Source organism: Natrix helvetica, assembly GCF_964273705.1.
Source record: "Natrix helvetica genome assembly, chromosome: Z".
Lineage (NCBI taxonomy): Eukaryota > Metazoa > Chordata > Lepidosauria > Squamata > Natricidae > Natrix > Natrix helvetica.
In genome coordinates, this window is record NC_138554.1 from 100,996,975 (window position 1) to 101,017,961 (window position 20,987).

A 20,987-nucleotide genomic window follows, 5' to 3' on the forward strand; every position below is an offset into this window, starting at 1 on the left:
ATTCCAGTAATTTCTAGTTACCAAAATGGTAGATGTCTGATAGCAGGATGTATATTTAAATAAAACTGTTTGATTCAAATGAAAGAAGTACCTTAGAAAGACTTACTAACAGCTGTACTGTAAAAATCCATAAACAGATTTTAAAAATAATTTTTATTAAAGAAATTTTATGAATAAAAACAATGCAGATTTTGAAAGACAAAAGTAAGAAAAGTAAAGAGGAAGTATGTGAAAATATACAAAGAAAGAAATATAAAAGAGAAAGAAAAGAAATAGCTTCTGGTCTTCTTAACAACAGTTGTAAGTAGATTTATATTTTATCCCCTCTCTCTAACATAATTTCAACATAATTGAACATAATTTCCTTTTACCCCATAGTCAGTCCTTTCTAACCAATCTTTTTTTTTCTTTGTCCAGCAAAACAGTTTGTAAGGCATTTCCAATCATTAATAAATGTATTTATTGACCTTTCTCTAATCCGGGTATTGGCAACCCACAGTTCCGGAGCTGCATGTGGCACTTTCATCCCTCTGCTGCAGCTACCTGTTGCGGCAGAGGGATGAAAAATCTGTTGCCTTGTCATGGCAGTGTCCATGGTTGGAGCCTTCGTGCAGGAGTGAAGAACCCCTGTACTTGCCTTTGCCCAGCAATAGGATTCCGCCTTCGTTGTGGTACATTTGCTATTGCTGACAACAAAGAGAGTTGGGAGAGAATGGCAGGGGCAGATCTTGCGGGGTAGGGATCATCCCCCAAACTTGGCCTTCCTCCCCCCTCATCGGGGCCAAAAGAAAGAAGGGGGCAGCATGGGAAAACACTCCCATCCCCTGGTTGAGCACCGAGCACAAAAGCTGAGGGGGAGGGGAATGGCCTGGCAGAAGTGCCCCTATTGGTGAGTTTGATGGTGAAGAGGCCTGGCCCGGCTCTCACAGCAGGACACTGCTTGGCACCTCCAGATATGAGCTGTTGTCTTTGAAATGTGTCACACCTTTGTGGAAGCTTGGCAACGATGGCTGGGACCTGCGGGGGGGAGGACAGAGGCATCAGAGCTGCTCAGCATGCCAGGCTTGGAGGAGCACATAGAGTTGCGGGCTAAGCGCCAGAGGGTCAGAAGGCGCACTCCAACATCAGCCCAACAGTGTTTCCAGCACGTGTTCCTCTGTCCTGAAGTGGAATTGAGTGAGGTGTAGGGGGAACAGAGCAGGAGGAAGGGTAGAGGGATTCTATGAGGAGAAGCCTGACTGGCTTTCCTTTTGGCATGCGGCAGGAACAAGACCCAATAAAAATCCAATTTCCCCCATAAATGGTGAAAATAAAGGCCTGGCGGTCCCAAATGAGTGTGGTCTGTTCCTCAGAGAATCAGAGAGGAAATCAGTCGAAATTTGGATAGGAGGCTATTTAGGGATCTGCTTGGGTCTCTTCTTCCCTTCCCCTTAGAAGTGGAATAAAATAGGTGTAGGGTGTGTAAGTGTGTGTGTGTGTGTGTTTAAATAACAGTCCGGAATAGCTTCAGTCACAAACAACAGCTGCTGTTATTTTTGAGGAAGGAAGGAAGGTGAAATCAGGAGGGGAGAAGGAAGGAAGTTGAAATCAGGAGAAGGAAGGAAGGAAGGAAGGAAGGAAGGAAGGAAGGAAGGAAGGAAGATGTGATGGTCCTCCAGCGGCTACTGCGCTACATTCCCATCATTCCTGAGTTGTGCTGTTAAAGAAATCCAGTGCCACCAGGGAGAAATCAAGTTCTGAAAGAGTGATTGAAATTCCTCACATTGAAACTAACAATAGGTCATAACGGAAGTATGCATTCTCCCTGATGGAATTTCTTGTTATGTGCCCTATGATTTAAATTTCAGCGAGGTATCCCAGGGCACTGCCAGGGTTGAAGGGGAACCTGCAGAAAATGCCCCAGGAGCCAGTCTCATCTCTGTACCCATCAAACATTTCATGTCCTGGTTTCTCTTCCCAACTCCCATTTGTTCTTCTCTCACACTTTCCTTTCCTTTGATATAACAGATAAAAGTCTTTGAACTATCTGAGAGCTAAACTTTAGCTGTACTTGAAATCTTAATTTCTTCAGAGGAGCTCAAATAGTGGAAAGGAGAGAGAGAGAGAAAGAGACAGATAGACAAGAGATAGATAGAAAGGGGGGGGCGGGGGGGTAAATAATTTCACATCCGGTTCTCTGTCCTAATGACCAGCTGGGTAGGCATGGTTGGGGGGGAGGTATCAAGTGATGGGATGGGAGTGAGTGATGTCACGTTGGCCATGCCCACCCAGGTTTTGTGGCTCCTGGTGTTTTCTGTGGAAAATGGGTCGGAATGGCTCTTTGAGTGTTTAAGGTTGCTAACACTTGCTCTAATCAAACAAGTCAGTTTTGACATTTCTGCTAATTGTGTCATCCTCATCAGCCATTCTTCTGTTATTTCAGAAACTTTCAATTTTTGTGAATATAATCTTGCAGCAGATCATATTAAAAAAGCAGTCTTCCACAACTCTTTTCTAACTATCTGTTAGTCTCAGCAAGAGGAGTTCTGACTTAAATTGAATATTTGTTTTTAAATTTCTTTGTATCGCAATATCTATTTTAACCTTTTTGGGGGGGGCGGGGGGCTTTTTTGCAAGTCGTAATAAGCATGATAAAATGTGGAGATCACTTCTTCCAAGCCTATCAAAATGGTATCTTTCTCTATTTGAGCTTGTTAGTATAAAAATATTATTTTTGTTTGTTCAGTTTTCTAATCAGGATTTCCTTAAGCACAATCACATCTGCCTTATTAATCTTGAGTTTGATAGTAAAATGTTGCTGCTACTACTAGTCTTCTTTCTGACAAAGTACACAATAATACCCCTAGGTACATTTCTTAATTTTGAAAATCACATATTGATTCTATATACTTGTCATTTCTGCCTCCTTATATCATCTTCATCCCATCCCAAAAAGCTTGTTAAAGATCAAACAATGTTTTCTTTGGTGTATTTTCCAGGATCTTCTGGAACTGCTCTTAAGTTTGAAGCAATTTTTCCCCCAAACCTGTTTAGGATTTCTGTTTTACTTACTAAAATGTCTACTTCCTCATCAATTTAATATATCCTATACATTCTTTCATATTTTTATAACTTCTATTTTCATCCTTTTTTCATCTTTATAAACATTTTTGTTCTATCTTCAAAAGCCCGTTCATTTTAATACTTGTCACAGATTCAGATAACTACTTCCTTATCTCTTCCAACATCTTTTCTAATAGTTTTGCAGTAATTCCTTTTCTATCAATGCCTCATCAAGTCTTTCCTGATAGTTGCTATTATTTTAATTATACTAGGAATACTATATTTATAATGTAAAAGTAAATAGAGTATAAAGCTAAAACAAAATGTTTCCTTTTTTCCTGCTTTCACCTTTGCTATACCCATAAGACTTTAATCCAATCTGTCTTTCCATAGATTTAATGACATAGTTGATCTCATGTTATACATATTGCCTTGTTTTATAAATTCTGCCTATTGTCTTTTTCCTTTGATGTTGAAGAATCAACATTCCCATGAAGGTTTGTTTGTTTAATTCCAAGTAGCACCAAAAGTACTTTTTCCAAAATATCAATCTTTCAAATTGGTGCAGACCTATCTTTTTATAACTTTCTTAGTCAAAATCTTGTTAAGTTTTTTGCTGTTGTTTTAAAGTCTTTTCAAAGTATTATTTCATTTTTGCTTTCTATAATTCAAAATGTTCTGAGAGTCACTGAGAGTCTTTGTCTCACTGTATTCAAAGGCTTCAATTGATTGTATTCAAAACTGAAGGTTTCAGAGTTTGCTATCCCCTAAAAGGCTGTGGCTTGTGTATATGGAAGAACATTGTTTCTTCCTTGAACTTCTGCCACTCCACTCTTAAGGAAACCTTCCATTTCCTCATGAGAAGCAGCAGTTCAGGGGGCAGGTGGACATTTTTTTCTTTATCTGGAAAGACTACCAGCCATAAATCACTGCTGGCTACTGTTTGCTGCCACAACTACATCCCTGCTTTTTGGAAACATCTAGTTTGCCATTGAATCTTACCTGGATACCCACCCTCATGAAAAGCTTTTTAACCAATGTTTTCAGAATTAAAATAAGTGTGTTTTTTAAAAAGTGGTTTCATTCCCCTTTAAAGCAGCAAGATAATCAAACTTTAGCAGGCTACAATGCACTTTCCACAACAGTTTTGAATGCCTAAAAAAATATACCACATTAGCTGAGATTGTGCCCCCGTGGACAAAGGGCCATTGAAACTATAGCTCATGTCCTGCCATATTGCATCTCCTATAAGGACTCATGTACTGAATTTATAATACCTCACATAATAAAATATTTGGGAACTACTGATCTTCCTTACATACAACTACAGTTGTCAGATCAATACAAATATCTGTATTTTTTTGTTTTTAATATTGTTTTTAATACTTTTATTTGTAGTGCTGATCAATGACCATAATAAACATTGATTGATTGTTTTCATTATAGTCCAGGGAACAGAGAAGTGTCTAATAATCTATTATATATATATATATATATCACTTACGTTCTAGATAGCACCTCCTGAAGGACCAGATGCCAAACTGAGAATGGTGATAATTACTGGACCACCCGAGGCACAATTCAAGGTAACATTTTAAAATTCCAATGCTCTTTGTTTGTTTGTTACAGCAAAGGTGTGCAAATAATATGTTACCCTCTTTTACAGTCCTCAGTACCCTTTCAATTATCAATGTAACATTTGTGACAAATCACCAAAAATTTGATTTCTTTTCATTTCTAGTCATGGAAAGGAAAACTTTCTGGCCATTAGTATGGCTCTCAACTGCTGAGAAGTTTTCCTATATTTGGGATAGAGAAACAATAGGTGCCTATAACTATAGCATTTTGGATATCCAAAAAAGCTTTGCACTGCTACATTTCTGAATACAGTTTCAACATTCTGTTTGAATTAGATAATCAAACACTACTAAGCTGCTTATAAGTTCAAAAGTGCTGCACAGTAAACTAAAATTTCCATTGTGATTTTTAAAGCTATAAATGTTGAGGATAATTAATACAATACAATAGCAGAGTTGGAAGGGACCTTGGAGGTCTTCAAGTCCAACCCCCTGCCTAGGCAGGAAACCCTATACCATTTCAGACAGATGGCTATCCAACATCTTCTTAAAGACTTCCAGTGTTGGGGCATTCACAACTTCTGGAGGCAAGCCGTTCCACTGATTAATTGTTCTAACTGTCAGGAAGTTTCTCCTCAGTTCTAAGTTGCTTCTCTCCTTGATTAGTTTCCACCCATTGCTTCTTGTTCTACCCTCAGGTACCTTGGAAAATAGTTTGACTCTCTCTTTGTGGCAACCCCTGAGATATTGGAACACTGCTATCATGTCTCCCCTACTCCTTCTTTCTATTAAACTAGACATACCCAGTTCCTGCAACCATTCTTCATATGTTTTAGTCTCCAGTCCCCTAATCATCTTGGTTGCTCTTCTCTGCACTCTTTCTAGAGTCTCCACATCTTTTCTACATTCTTTGTGGTGACCAAAACTGAATGCAGTATTCCAAGTGTGGCCTTACCAAGGCATTATAAAGTGGTATTAACACTTCACGTGATCTTGATTCTATCCCTCTGTTGATGCAGCCTAGAACTGTGTTTGGCTTTTTTGGCAGCTGCTGCACACTGCTGGCTCATATTTAAATGGTTGTCCACTAGGACTCCATGATCCCTTTCACAGTTACTACTGTTGAGCAAGGTACCACCTATACTGTACTTGTGCATTTTGTTTTTGTTGCCTAAATGTAGAACCTTACTCTTTTCACCATTATTAGATAGTGCCCAATGTTCAAGTTTGTCAAGATTCTTCGGTATCTTTAGTCTATCTTCTGGAGTGTTGGCTATTCCTGCCATCTTGATGTCATCTGCAAATTTGATGAGTTCCCCATTTATTCCCTCATCCAAATCATTGATGAAGATGTTGAAGAGTACTGGGCCGAAAACAGAGCTTTGGGGTACTCTACTGCATACCTCCCTCCATGTAGATGCAGTTCCATTGAGGACTACACGTTGAGTGCGGTTGGTCAGCCAGTTACGAATCCATCTGGTGGTGATGCTGTCTAACCCACATTCTTCTACTTTATCTAGTAATAGGTTATGGTCTACCTTATCAAAAGCCTTACTGAAGTCCAAGTAAACTATATCGACGGCATTCCTCTGGTCCACTAATTTTGACACTTTGTCAAAGAATGCAATTGGAGTACTTAATTCTGTTCAAAGATGACACCAGTGCCAAAATTGCACAATTTGACTATTAAATAAAGATGATCGAAAGTCTTTAATACAATAGTAAGAAAAGAAGGAGTTTTCTATATTTCAAACAGTTGCCTTAGGCAAACAATGGTTTAGAATTAATAAAAGTGTTGGATATGTTATGCATGAAGCAAAATGTTCCAATTTGTTCACGTATGGGCAACTTGTAGTAATATTTATTACTGGACATTCTTATGTTGCAACATTCAAATTGGAGATTATATCTTCCAAAAAGATGGTTTTAAAAAATCTTGAGAGGCATATTCTATTCATCACTGTGCCATTGGTTGCTTGCAGGTTAATATCTGGAAAATCATTTCAAATGTTCCATTATCCTTCTAGGAAATTAAATTCTAATATCCTTGAGCTGGTTGATGAGGAAAAAAATGTTTAAGATTTTCTTAAGGCTTGGGATTTATTTCTGTTGTTTTTATGCTATTTTGATATTATAAAATGAAAAGGATGAAATGATGAAAAATTCACAAGCTTTCATTTTTATACACTATGTTCTGGAATTTAGTATTTGGTAATATTGACTTAATTTTATTTAATTTTTTTACTTAAAGGCCCAAGGGAGAATCTATGGGAAACTTAAGGAAGAAAATTTCTTTGGACCTAAAGAAGAAGTAAAACTTGAAGCTCATATAAAAGTGCCATCTCATGCTGCTGGTAGAGTTATTGGCAAAGGTGGCAAAACGGCAAGTATTAGAATGTAAAAAAATATTTTGCCAGATAATTTTATAAAACAAAAATGTCTGATTTGAGGCCAAGGAACAGACTCTCCTTTCCCAAAGCTAGCTAGCAAGCCTGCTTGCATGTTTGTGTACTTATTATTTTTAGCTGCGATGTATGTCCTGTTCAACTTTATAGATTCTGGATGACAAATTTCAATTAAAATAAAATAATAATAATAATAATAATAATAATAATAATAATAATAATAATAATAATAATAATAATAATAATAATAATAATAATAATAATAATAATAATAATAATAATAATCCGAATAAATGCCATTAAGGCCAAAATTGAAAAATCCTCTGATGATGCCAAATGCAGACTCTGCAAAGAAATTGATGAAACTGTTGACTACATACTCAGCTGCTGTAAAAAATTGCGGCACAATTCAGTAGCACAAATGATCCACTGGAATTTGTGCAAAAATTATAATATTAAAACAACAACAAACTGGTGGGAACATAAGCCTGAAAAAGTCACCGAAAATCAGATGGTCAAGATCCTGTGGGATTTTCGTATACAAACAGACAAAATACTAGCGCATAACACACCAGACACCACACTGGTTGAGAAAAAGAAGGTTACAATCATAGACATCGCAATACCAGGTGATAGCAGGGTCGAGGAGAAGGAACATGAAAAAGTCGCGAAATACCAGGACTTAAAAATTGAAATTCAACGATTATGGCACAAACCAGCAGTGGTAATTCCAGTGGTAATCAGCACACTGGGTGCTATTTCAAAATCACTGGAATTACATTTAAAACAGTTAAAACTTGACAAAATCACCATCAGTCAAATGCAAAAAGCTGCACTGCTTGGATCTGCACGTATATTACGAAAATACGTTACGACGTCCTAGGCCCCTGGTTGGGGCCCGATTAGTAATCAATGCCAAATCTGGCGAATCAACTGGCCGCTGTGATACAATTGTATAATAATAATAATAATAATAATAATGATAATAATAATAATAATGATAATAATAATAATAATAATAATAATAATAATAATAATAATAATAATAATAATAATAATAATAATAATAATAATAATAATAATAATAATTTTTTAAAAAAAGCAGCCTTCATAACCACCAAAGAATTGGGTTTGAAAATACAAAGGAATCAAAGAGGCAAGAAGGGGAAGCCTAAGTGGAAAATTCGGTTGGAATTAAAGATCAAAAAATTTCGTGGAGACTTGAGCAACTTGAATTACTTAAGGCAAGGTCACCTAAAGAACAAGCAGGTCAAAAGCAGCCTGGAAGCAAGATACGATTTGGAGAATAAGGAGATTGCTGTAGTAATTGAAGAGCTGAAACAGAGGGTTGTTAAATTAAACGGTATGAGTTACCGTTAGATTAAACGGTATGAAAATCGAGTAACTCAGTTCAAGGAAAGCTCACAGTTCAGAGCAAATCAGCACCAGTTTTATAAGAGCTTAAAAAGTGGAGATGGAGTAACAACAAATGAAAAGCCTGATAAAGAGAAAGCTCTGAAATTCTGGAAGAATTTGTGGGAAAACAATAAGAAGCACAACAGAAATGCAACATGAATCAAGCAGGTTGAGGATTCTATTAAAGTGCATAAAATGGAAGATGTGAAAATAACAATAGAAATGGTGCAAAGGCAGTCAAGAAAAGTGAAGAATTGGAGTGCACCTGGACCAGATGAGCTACATGGTTTCTCGCTAAAGGCATTTACAAGTATGCACAAAAGATTGGCAGCCCAAATGAACCAGATCTTAAAAACACATGACAATGATGAATGGATGACAACTGGAAGGATATTTTTGAACCAAAAAGATAAAGAAAATGTCAATTGGTCTTACCTGAACTGCATATCTCGAGGGATGGCGTGGGAGCAGTCACATCTGGGTATTGTCACATCCCTTCTGCCCAAAGACTGAGGCAAATCTTGAGGCCACACCTCTACTCCTCCTCTGACTCTCCAGATTAACTGATGGTCTAGTCAAGGCGTATCTAGAAGGAAGAGAACAGGGCAACCCCCCCCCCCCACACTCTCTTCCTGGTCCCTGACTGACCGATAACTATATATTCAGGCACACCCTGCTTGGGGCGCACACGGGCGGGACGTGACTGCTCCCACACCATCCTTCGAGACATGCAGTTCAGGTAAGACCAATTGACAGTCTCCAAAGTGGGATGTGGGAGGAGTCACATCTGGAACATACCAAAGCTAGGTGTCCCTGGGAGGGTTGCCAGGGCCTGAGTCCCCCCGAGTGTCTAGCACTCTCTGGAGAACTCTCCTCCCAAAGGACGCTTCCGCGGAGGCGAAAGCATCCAGACAATAGTGTCTGATGAACGGTGAGGGCAAGGCCCATGCTGCTGCCCTGCAGATGTCCTCGATAGGCGCCTGGGTAGTCCAGGCCACCGAAGTGGCTGCACTACTGGTGGAGTGTGCAGTGATGCCCTCGGGCACTGGGAGGCCCTGTGCCTGGTAGGCCTTCAAGATGGCCAGCCTGATCCATCAACTGATGGTAGCTGGAGAGACCTTCGCTCCCCTGGATACCGGATGGAAGGAGATGAAGAGTGCCTCAGACCGTCAAAAGGCTGACGTGCGCTTCAGGTAGATACGCAGCGCCCTTCTGACATCCAGGTGGTGCCAGGATCTCTCCCTTCCGCAAGAGGGAGCTGGACAGAAGTCCAGGAGGACAATCTCCTGGGCCCTGTGAAAATGGGAATTAACCTTTGGTAGGAAGGCTGGGTCAAGTCTTAGGACGACCCTGTTGCTGTGGAAGGTGCAGAGATCCACTCTGGCCGACAATGCATTGATCTCTGACACTCTCCTCGCAGAGGTGCTGGCTACTAGGAACACTACCTTTAGCATAAGTAGCTAGAGGCTCACCTCCCTCAGCAGCTCAAAGGGTGTTTCCAGAAGTGCCTGGAGCACCGTGGTCAGGTCCCAGGAGGGAAAGCGGTGAATCACCGGGAGTCAGAGGTTGGTGGCTCCTCTGAGGAACCGCTTGATGATGGGAAGCTGGGACAGGGACTGGTTGCCCCCCCCCCTATGACTGTGGCCAGGGCAGAGACCTGCCTTCTGAGGGTATTGGGGGCGAGGCCCTTGTCCAGCCCAACCTGGAGGAAGTCCAGTACCTGTGGAACTGTGGCCAATGCCGATTCTACCTGAGCCATCTGGCACCAGGCCACGAAGGTGCTGGACCCTAGTAGCGGGGGTCAGGTGACTCTTCTCAATGTTGACCGAGAATCCCAGAGACTTAAGGGTGGCGATGGTGAGGCATAAGTCCCCTTCGGCTTGAGCCGCCGAGGGGGCTAACAGTAGGATGTCATCAAGATAGCAATGCAGTTGGACCGGAGTGGAGCGGAGGTGAGCTGCCACGACAGCTAGGACCTTGGTGAAGGTCCTGGGGCCGGATGCCAGGCCGAAGGGCAGCACCTTGTACTGATAATGGTTGCCCCCATAGGAGAACCTGAGGAACGTACGGTGGTCCGGTGCGATCATGATGTGCAGATAAGCCTCGGTAAGATCAATTGAGGCTAGGAAGTCTCCCTCTCTGATCCCCTCCAGGATCGATTTGAGTGAGGCCATTAAAAAAGGATGCTGCTGCTGCAGCCCTGATTGCCCACGATACTGCCTGGAATGTCCTGCGCATGACTAACTCCGCCTTTCTGTCTTCTGGCTTGAGGCAATTGAAGATGTCTCCTGTCACCACTGGTGAAGAAGATACCAGGCTCACCACCAGGGTATCCACTATGGGAACCTGCAAGGCTTGATCAAAGTTAGCATTAAGGTTATAAAACCAGGGTGTGAAAAGTGCCAGGCTGAATCCATTGTGACTTGAGCACCTCTAGGAACAGATCTGGGGTAGGGATCTCCTCTTTCTCCACCTGAGGTCTGTGGAAAGGATCCTTCTTGTCTCCCCTGCTCATGCTCGGGTTGGCAATATCTTGACTGGCTACTGGAACGTCCAGGTCTGCTGTGGCCTTAGCCTTGTGCAACAGAGAGCTGAACAGCGCGGGGGGAAAGAAACCCAAGATGGCTGGGGCTTCGGGGGCTTGGGCTGCCTCATCATCAGAGAAGCCCACTTCCTTAAGCTCCCCCTCCTCTGACTCCGGTTCCTTGCTAGCCATAGAGGGAGAATCTGCTCTGAGGTCCCTGGATGTGGAAGGACTGGGTAGTCTAGATGACCTCGAGGGACTTTGCAAGCATGCCTGCTTCTGTTTCCCTGAAACTGGTGCTGCATGCCTGATGAAATGCCCTGGGCAATAGCCCTGGCTAGGACCTCCTGGAAACTCTGGGGTAGCTCTGGGTAGGCCGGAGATACTGTAGGGGGCTCTGGATCCCTGGGATCAGGGCCTTGCTGTGCGAGGTGTTGCCTTGGTAGGCTGCTGGAATGGCAGCCAAAAAGGGTCTCCACGCGATCCAGATGGATGCACTGGAGATAGGGGGGGGACACAGAACTCCCCCCCCCCCATGTGGAGAGGCTGAATGCCCGGGGGTATCCCTGGGGGAGTCAGGCCTGACTGGGGAACGGGATCTGGCTGGAGAAGGGCTAATAGTGTCCCTGATCCTCCTGCCTGCTGCCCTGGTAATCCTTACTTCCTCCCCAGAGTGCTCCCTTCGAGATTTGGAGGTGCACCTCCTTGCCTTGGATCAGGCCCTCGGGAAGTCCCTTTGCCCGGGTCTGCCAGCCTAGAAAAATCGGGCCTGGCGCTCCCTCCCCCGCCACCAGCCGCAGCCTGCGAGCCTCTCAGGAGCGTTGCCCACTTCTGTGCACAGGCCGAATCGCACACTGAGAGGAGATAAGCTTTTTAAAAGTTTAGGAAAAATACAAGGTAGAAAAAAAGCCTTTAGCGAGGAGAGCCAGGTATTAGCTGCTTCTAGGCCGAAGACTGAGGTTAATCTGGGGAGTCAGAGGAGGAGTAGAGGCGTGGCCTGAAGATTTACCTCAGTCTTCGGGCAGAAGGGCTGTGACAATACCCAGATGTGACTCTTCCCATGCCCCACTTCAGAGACAGGAAAGGACCCTGGAAACTATAGGCCAATCATCTGTTTGCCAACAACATATAAGCTCCTTACTAGTATCATTGCAAACCAAATTTACGGATACTTGGAAAGAAATGATTTGCTTCCTGTAGGACAGAAAGGATGCTGCAAAAATTCAAGAGGAACAAGGGACTGACTGCTGATTGACAAGCTAATGTTAAAGAATTCAAAGGAAAGACGAACCAAGCTGTTCATGGCTTGGATAGACTATAAGTAAGCGTTTGATTCAGTTCCCCACAGTTGGATCAAGAAATGCCTGAAAATCTTTGGCATTAGCAGCAACATACAAAAATTCATGGAAACTTCAAAGACCCTTTGGAAAACGAAGCTTATGGCTAATGGAGAAGAACTGGGTGAAGTTGAAATTAAACGAGGCATTTTCCAGGGTGATTCCCTTTCACTCCTACTTTTTATACTCTCAATGCTACCGCTGACAACCATTTTGAAGAAGATGAACTGTGGATACGAACTTGCAAAGAAAGGACTGAAAATTTCACACTTGGTATACTTGGGTGATTTGAAGCTGTTTGGTAAAACAAAAGCTGAACTGAATTTATTAATTGAAAGCACAAAAGAATTTAGGCAAGACATTGGTATGCAGTTTGGAATTGATAAATGTGCAACAATGGCAACCAAGGCAGGCAAGGTCCTAGAAGATGATGGAAAACAACTCGAGAATGAAGAAATGATAAAGGCAGTAAAACCAAAAGAATGCTACAAGTACTTGGGGATTTTAGAGGCCTCTGACTTAATGCATAATAAAGTCAAGGAATTAACCTCAGCCAAGTACATTCAACGAATTCACAAGATATTAAAGTCCAAACTGAGTGGAGGAAACATCATAAAAGCCATAAATACCTGAGCTATACCTGTAATGCGATACTCTGCAGGAATAATTGACTGGACCCAGATGGAGTTGGACGGTTTGGACAGAAAAACAAGAAAGCTTATGACAATGAATCATGCTTTGCATCCTAAAAGTGATGTTGACTGATTGTATCTACCAAGAGCAGAGGGTGGTCAAGGACTCCTACAAGTAAAGCAGACTGTGGAAGAAGAAAGACACAGCTTGAATGATTACATCCAGAAAAATGAAGAATCAATGATTAAGGAAGTAAACAAAGAAGGCCTTTTGAAGACAACTAAGTGAAAAGCTGAATATAAGAAAGAAGTAATTGAGAAGCGAGCTGAAAAATGGAACTGAGCTTTCCCTGAGGAGTTAGACCAAAGCTTATCTCCAAATTGGCAATCAAAGCTATGCATGGCCAATACTTGAAAAGTATTGAAGGCAAAGCTGACCAAAAACTAACTTGGAACTGGTTAAGATCAGGAGTACTGAAAAAAGAAACAGAAGGCCTTAGCCACAAACTGCATGAAGGCAAAAATTCAACATGTTACCACCAACAGCAAATGTCGCCTCTGTAATGAGAAAGATGAGACAGTCGACCATTTGATCAGCGGGCGCAACAAAATTTCACAAACTGACTACCTACAATGCCATGACCGCGTTGCTAAGATTATTCACTGGAAATTGTGCCAAAAGTTTGGATTTGAGTACAGCAAAAACCACTGGGACCATCAGGTTGAGAAGGTTTTAGAGAATGAAAAAGTCAAGATCTTGTGGGACTTCAGAATCCAGACTAACAGGCACTTGGCCTACAACACACCTGACATAACAATAATGAAAAGAAAAAAGTATGGTTCATTGACATTGCAGTACCTGGTGATGCACGAATTGAAGATAAACAGCAAGAAAAAAATCACAAAATTCTGAGACTTGCAAATTGAGGTTGAGCGACTGTGGAAAAAGAAATCATGTGCTGTCCCAATTGTAATTGGAGCCCTTGGAGCAATACCTAAAGGGCTACCTCGCTATTTGAAAATTCTAAATTTACCTGACTTAAACATTCTGACTCTACAAAAAACCACCACACTTGGAACAACTTATATCCTCCGACGTTACCTTAACAGTTCCTAGGTCCTTGGTTAGGACTCAAGCTGTTAGGCTACCAACCAGCCCAAAAGGCTGTGAATCTCACCAGAGATTACATCATCATCATCATCATCATCATATCATAAATATTATATTGATAATGATTAATAATAATGTATTTGTGACACATTTTTAAATGTTCAGTTGACTGAGTTTCATGTTTAATGAATAAAAGATAATACGGTAATAATAATAACAACCAACCCATATCAATCATCAGTGCCAATTAATAATATTTGTGACACATCTTTAAATGTTCAGTTGACTGAGTTTCATGTTTAATGAATAAAAGAATAATATAAAAATTACAGAAACCTATATGAAGATTAAAAAGAATCCATACCACAAATTATAATGTCCAAATGTTCTCTTAAATTGCTAGATTGTTGTGGTTCTGTGGAAAAATAAGATTGTGTGGAGTACAGGTAGTCCTCAACATACAACAATTCATTTAGTGACTGTTCAAGATTACGCCCCTGAAAAATGTGATTTATGGCCCCTTTCACACTTAAGACATTTGTAGCATTCCCATGATCATATCAAAATTCAGATGCTTGACAACTGGTTTGTATTTATGATCGTTGCAGCGTCCTGGGATCATGTGATCCCCTTTTGCAACTTCTGACAAACAAAGTCAATGGGGGAAGCCAGATTCACTTAACAACTGTATTATTAATTTAACAATGACAGTGCTTCACTTAACAAATTTGGCAAGAAAAGTTGTAAAATGGGTTAAAATTCACTTAACAAATTTCTCACTTAGCAACATAAATTCTGGGCTCTGTTGTGATTGTAAGTTGAGAACTACCTCTATAATTATTTTAGGGGTTAATATATTTTACTGGGATATGAGAAAGAAATTCAGAAAATGTTTCTTGGTATACACCCCACATCCACCTCTCCTTTGAACTCTTGAGGAAAACACTTATGAATGCATTGCATAGAAAGTATTGATTGCCTCTAGAGTAGGTGGTCCCATAAGCAGTCTGGACAAAAGCAATATAGGCATTCAGGAATAATAGTAATCAACTTGAATTGTAGCCAGAAGCAAACTGGTAGGTAGTGCAGTTCCTATAATATTGGTGTAGCAATATTCTGCCTACCTACAGACTGCTGCAATTGTACAGTGATTGTTAGAAATTACAATAGCACTGAATGAGTAGTGATTACAACTGGTCCTGGAAGTTCTAGCAACCCTGTAGATTATGATCTGGGCACTTGACAATTGTCTCCCATTTAAAAGAAAAATTGCATTATCAGATGTCACGTGATTGTAATTTGCGATTTTTCCTGCTGGCTTTCCGCAAACAGAATCAAGAGGGAAGCTAGCAGAGGTCATAAATTGCTTGTATAAGCCTCTCTCATCTGTACATCCATCCCAAGTCATATTTCCACTTCCACCTGGCCACTTGAACACTCTCCCTCTCTGGACAGCAGTCATTGCAAGCCCTGCTGCAGCTGCTTTCTCTGTCACCCGGCAGCCACCATCCCAAGCTCCACTGTGCTGATACCACGCCTTCTCTGCCACTCATAAAATCTCTCTCACCCCGCAGCAGCTAGCACAAGCTCTTCTGCATTCTCATCATGTCTTTCCAACCACATGCACATACTCCGTTGCCTCCTCTTTCTCACCTAGCAGGAGCCGCTTTCCTTTCTGCTAGCCTGCTTGCAATCCATCTCAGACTTGAAACTTCCTGATGGCTTTTGCACTGACTATGGTTGTTGGAAGCTGGGAGGAAGTTGTGAGGAGGTGTTTACTTCACAATGGCAACAGAGACTGCAAGGATTGCTGTTGCTAAGCAGAGACATGTGATGTCATGCTTCATGACCACAATTGTCAGATCTGGCCCAGCTTGGTCCTTTAGGAAAGAAATACTCTCGACTCAATTTATAGCAAAAAGATTACTTTTACTAAAAGCCAAGTGATTAAATTAAGCAAAGCCAGAACTTGAGTTTGCGCAGGAAGATTCCCTAGTTAACTTTCCCTTTTTCATCCCCCCCCCCCCCCCGGCCTTTATCTTCCATTCACATTCCAAGATGTTTTGGTTACTGTCCCTGCAACAGATTGATAGATGGGGAGGTGTTAGATTCCATTCCCAGGTCCATGGCCTTGAGATGTCTCTGCATGTATGAAGATTGCTTTTGGTTTCCCCATCTCCCGTTCTGTTTTCCTTTCGTCCCATAGCTTACAACAGACTGGCATAATTACTGACCAAAAGTTTGGAATTAATGACCAAACTTCTGGTCTCAATTGCCGCTGTAATCAAGAGACTGCCTGTAATCCCCTACTGCAGCAACTGATAAAGTACTGTAGGTTGAAGTAATCCCAACTTCAAAATAATAAAGAAGTGAATGGCTGTGACTAAAGCTTCCTGCTCTGAAAAGAGCTACTACAGGAATACCAGCCAAAGCTCCACATACTGAAAGAGGCACAATCCAGAAAGACCCCATAAGTTACAGACCTCCTCCTTCATATGGAATGTGGCCCTATCCAGAATGAGTGTAAAAGGAAGTAAGAGAATCAGTTGGACAGTTGCTCTGTTTTGTCTTGTGCAGCTCCTTTTATCCTGAAGTCATTTTTGGGATCTTCAGATGGACTAGGCCAGGGGTGTCAAACTGGCGGCCCATGGGCCAGATGCATCATGCACAGGCCACACCTACCCAGCTCCTTGAATGGGAAAAACTGTGAATGGTCAACATGATGCCGTAAATTTGACACCCATGGACTAGGCAGATCTTCTCTGTTGCTATCTCTGTATTTTGGAACATCCTATATACTGTAGTGGGATTTAATAAGCTTGTTCCCTTCTAACAATTCATAAAGTATTACAACAACACAATTGTTTTTACTTGAGTTTTCATTCTTCTGGGAACCATTTATGGAAATTCAGTGATGGTATTATTCTGGTTTGTTTGTATGGTTCTTTTACTTTATTGTATGCTATCCAGAATGGACTCCAGAGGATGGTAGAGGACAGGAAGACCTTGTCCATGGGCTATGATGGGTCGGACACGACTTCCCAACTAACAACAACAAAATGCTGTCCAGAGTCTATATTGACTCACCTTTCTTGTAAACCTTTTTACTTAACACATTTTTTACATCTATTTTCTTGACTACACCCACATGTAGGTTTCAGTTACAAGAGTTGAAAACCAATGCAATAATTTTACTTTTTTTTAAATAGGTAAATGAGCTTCAGAATTTAACAAGTGCAGAAGTTGTTGTTCCTCGTGATCAGACACCAGATGAAAATGATCAGGTGGTTGTGAAAATTACTGGTCATTTCTATGCATGCCAGGTTGGTGGAAGTTTCTGTCTGAAATAGAATTCTTGGACTTTTTCATTGTTTAATAATTGCAATCTCAAAGGCACATGGCATTTCCCACTGAATTTATCTCTTACAGATAGTTCTTGACTTACAACCGCAATTGGGACCAGAATTTTGATCACTAAGTGATACAGTCATTATCCAAGTCATTACATCACTGGCCCCACATGATTGCACTCTAAAGTGCCCAAATTGCAATTACATGATGGGGGATCAATAGTGCAATGGTTATAAGGATGACTCATCACTTTTTCCAAAGCCATTATAACTTCAAATTGTGGTTAAATAAATGGTCGTAAATTGAGGATTACCTATATACTAACATTTGTATCTCCTTTTGAAGTACCTTTGAGAAAAGAGGTTTTATTTTAAGTTTTTTAAAGTAGCGACTTGTGTGTAAATGCCAATGGCTTGCTATTTGGGTTATTTTAAATCACAAAAATCTTTCTTACTCTCCCGTTTTGTCTAGCACAGCTCACTTTGGCAATGTGGTGTTTTTAACTTGTCCCAAAAATGGGTTAAAGAATTGTAAACACAGATGTGCAATGGGTTGTGCACTTAAAATGTACACAGTTCCAAACGTATTTGAGAAATGGGATAGCAGTTAGAGGAAAAAGGCATTAAATTTTCTAATGACAATTCCTCTCTTGTTACATAGCTTGCCCAACGAAAAATTCAGGAAATACTGGCTCAGGTAAGAAGACAACAACAACAACAACAGAAAACAGCACCAAGTGGACAGCCTCAGCAGAGACGAAAATAAAGGTTTAGTAAAAGACCCTTCAGAGACAGATGCCAAACCAAAGAGAGAGAGAGAGAAAGAGAGAGAGAGAGAGAGACTAAACTGTAATGGACAGGTTATGGGCACCTGTTGGAATGATATACAAAAGTTTCACCAAGCCAGTTTGTTTCAGGATCAGGCGCAGTTGGCATACTGTCTCTGAGAATGTATTCTTTAGGCGCTCTTTATTTTTTGAAACCCAGCTTTAAACTAAGGAACCCCTTCACTTCCCTTTTGTTCTATTCTCACAGTTTAACATAAACTTGCTAGTTTTCTTTCATGGTTCTTACTATTCTCCAGCAATATTAGGCATTGATTTAATGAAGCTTTCTCTTTCGAGTTCATTGGTATAAAAAAGTAAAGGCATTGCTATTCTATTCCGCTTGTAAAAGAAGCAAAGATAAGGGGAAGGTTTGATTTGGGGATGGGACTGGAGTTTAGACAAGGGCATTAACAAAGAGGTTAAGTGTTATTCCCAACGTTAACCAAGTGGCTTTTTAAAAAAAAACCCTTTGGCTGCATTTATACACAATACTGCCATGTATAAACTAAGAGGTTTCAGTGATGTTGGCAAGGCATAAAAAGACGAATATGCATTTTACTAAACTACCTCAGGCATTTAATACCTCAAATAAGAAATTATTCCTTTTTTGCTTTATTTTGCTTTTTTTTGTATTTTGTATACTTTATAAAGCTAATAGTTTTTGAGCATTTTATTTTTTTAAAAAATGATAAATTTGATCAGCCAACAATGTAGGAGTGCTACAAAATTTATTGAGATGGAACAAATGTTGTGAGTGACTTCTCATTGTTGGCTGACAGGAGTGAGATGGAAAAAAAATTAGTTTCAGATTATATATGAGGGTGTCAACACAATCATTTTTGGGGGGTGGGTAGGGAATCCGTGAATGTTCAGATTAACCTAAACAAATGCCAATATACTCATTGCAGCAATGCCATTATTTTTCTGTTAAGATGGGATGAAAAAAATTGATGGTACGTTATTGGGGACAGAACAAGGAAGTGATGGCAAGAGGCTGGGACTTCTGGGTAAATGCTAGGAAGTCTGTTAGAACTGGACATTTTTTTCTTGTATTACTTGATTGAATGCATGAACCCTTTGTGCCTTTGACCATCACTCTCTGCCTACTAATACTAATATTTGCAGCCCATTTGTATGTTCTGTATCAAAGAGCAAGCTTCATCTTGAGTTTGGTAATGTGTTTGATCAGTTAGAGCAGTTTGGAGGCATGGGTTCTCTGCTTTCCAGCAATTGCTTCATACTCTTTTCAGTTATTGTATTGGGTGTTGGGTGAGGGAGGTGAGATCAACATTGTTTGATGATCCCATTTAAAGGTAATGAAAGGCTAAGTTTACATATCCTCTATTAAAGGCCACGCTAAGTCACTTCGAAGGGTTTTTTAAAAAATAAAAATAAATTCATACAACCTCAAGCTTGGCTTACAAACAAGATACAGCAGCATTTATGCACATTCTGCAACAACCACAAACCTAAACATGTACTAAAAAGCAGGGATCACAGAAAAATTATATTTTTTTCTTTAATTTCAGAATGTAATTTGAATTGTGATTGTGGTAATATGCATTCAAGTTTCTACACAAACTTCAGTCTACCTCAGTTTAACAATGTGGCAACAAATGGTGCATAAAGACTGCTGTGCGTGTGCATGCCTCCCCTGGTGCACGAGCCATGCTATTACCTCGGACCCTTTTGTTTGTAATGTTTCTGTGCATGAGAAGATTGGGACTGCTATGCTGCACTGTTTGGAGGGGCACAATTAGCAAAAACAGTTTGTTTCACCATTTTGTTGATCTACCTCTTAGATAAGAAAATAGAGGCATTTCTACATAGAATAGATCATTTGCCCAAAGATTATGGTTATACAGATTAGATAAGTTTTTTTGGGGGGAAAAGTTTCTCTTATTTTACTGCATTTTTCTTTATTAATTGGCTTAAAAATACAAGTATATGTAGTAGTTTAGCAGAAAAAAAGAAAAACAAGTTTCTTGGGGGCTTGGAAGGGGGAACAATACGTTACCTAAACTTTAGGATATTTTTTTTTCTTATAATGAACTTTTACAATTACTGAAGTAAGAAGATGGATATAATGATTTTTAAAAATCTGAGTCCAGTATTATTAATTTTGGCAAAGATTGATATGATTATTTTCCTTAATAGCTTTATTTTACAAAATAAGTGCTACATTTACACCTGCTGACATAAATATTGTCATTTTTCTTTAAATTTGTAGACTTTAGTGTGATAAAATCATGTCTTTTAGTTTCAGTTGAGATATAGCAATATGAAGAATTTCATATAGCTAGGAAGTGAAACTTTAAATGATTTCAGTGTTCAATAAAGTATTGATCATTTCTTCTCTGTAATGTGCCCCCTATGCAGCTTCACTTGCCAGATGCCTCTGAATGGAATAAAGAGTTTAACTCCTACTATAAGATAAATGTGTCTTTGTTTTATTTGGTAAGAGAGAGAGGTTAAAGAAACTGAAAGAATGGAGGAGGTCTTAAAAGCTTATGTCCATTTTTTAAAAAATATATTGATTGATTCATGGGGCTGAAATGGAAATCCTTGCCGGAACAGAATAATTAATATGGCAATTCAGACTGGTAGTTCAGATATATTGCATATTTAGTCTTATTTATAAGATGCCTAGAGAAGAGGCTATACTAACACTATGATTCCAAATGCACACAACACACAACTGCAAGATTCTGAAGTTTGCTTCATCAGGAATAGAATGAACTGAAACTGATAATGTCATAAGTGAAC

The 20,987-nt window shown here is 40.2% G+C and overlaps 1 protein-coding gene across 4 annotated transcripts in view; it reads left to right on the top strand.

Moving 5' to 3' along the window:
* The window catches only part of IGF2BP3 (insulin like growth factor 2 mRNA binding protein 3), a 90,322-nt gene extending 69,677 nt beyond the window's left edge, over positions 1–20,645 (top strand). For 3 of the 4 annotated variants that reach the window (XM_081971652.1, XM_081971654.1, XM_081971653.1), the window contains 4 exons: positions 4,554–4,628; positions 6,871–7,002; positions 17,254–17,367; positions 18,056–20,645. In XM_081971652.1, coding sequence (XP_081827778.1) covers positions 4,554–4,628; positions 6,871–7,002; positions 17,254–17,367; positions 18,056–18,160 — 426 coding nt within the window. In that variant the 3' untranslated portion in view covers positions 18,161–20,645. The remainder of the gene's footprint in view (positions 1–4,553; positions 4,629–6,870; positions 7,003–17,253; positions 17,368–18,055) is intronic. The other variant, XM_081971655.1, reaches the window with a different exon arrangement.
* The last annotated feature ends 342 nt before the right edge of the window (positions 20,646–20,987 follow it).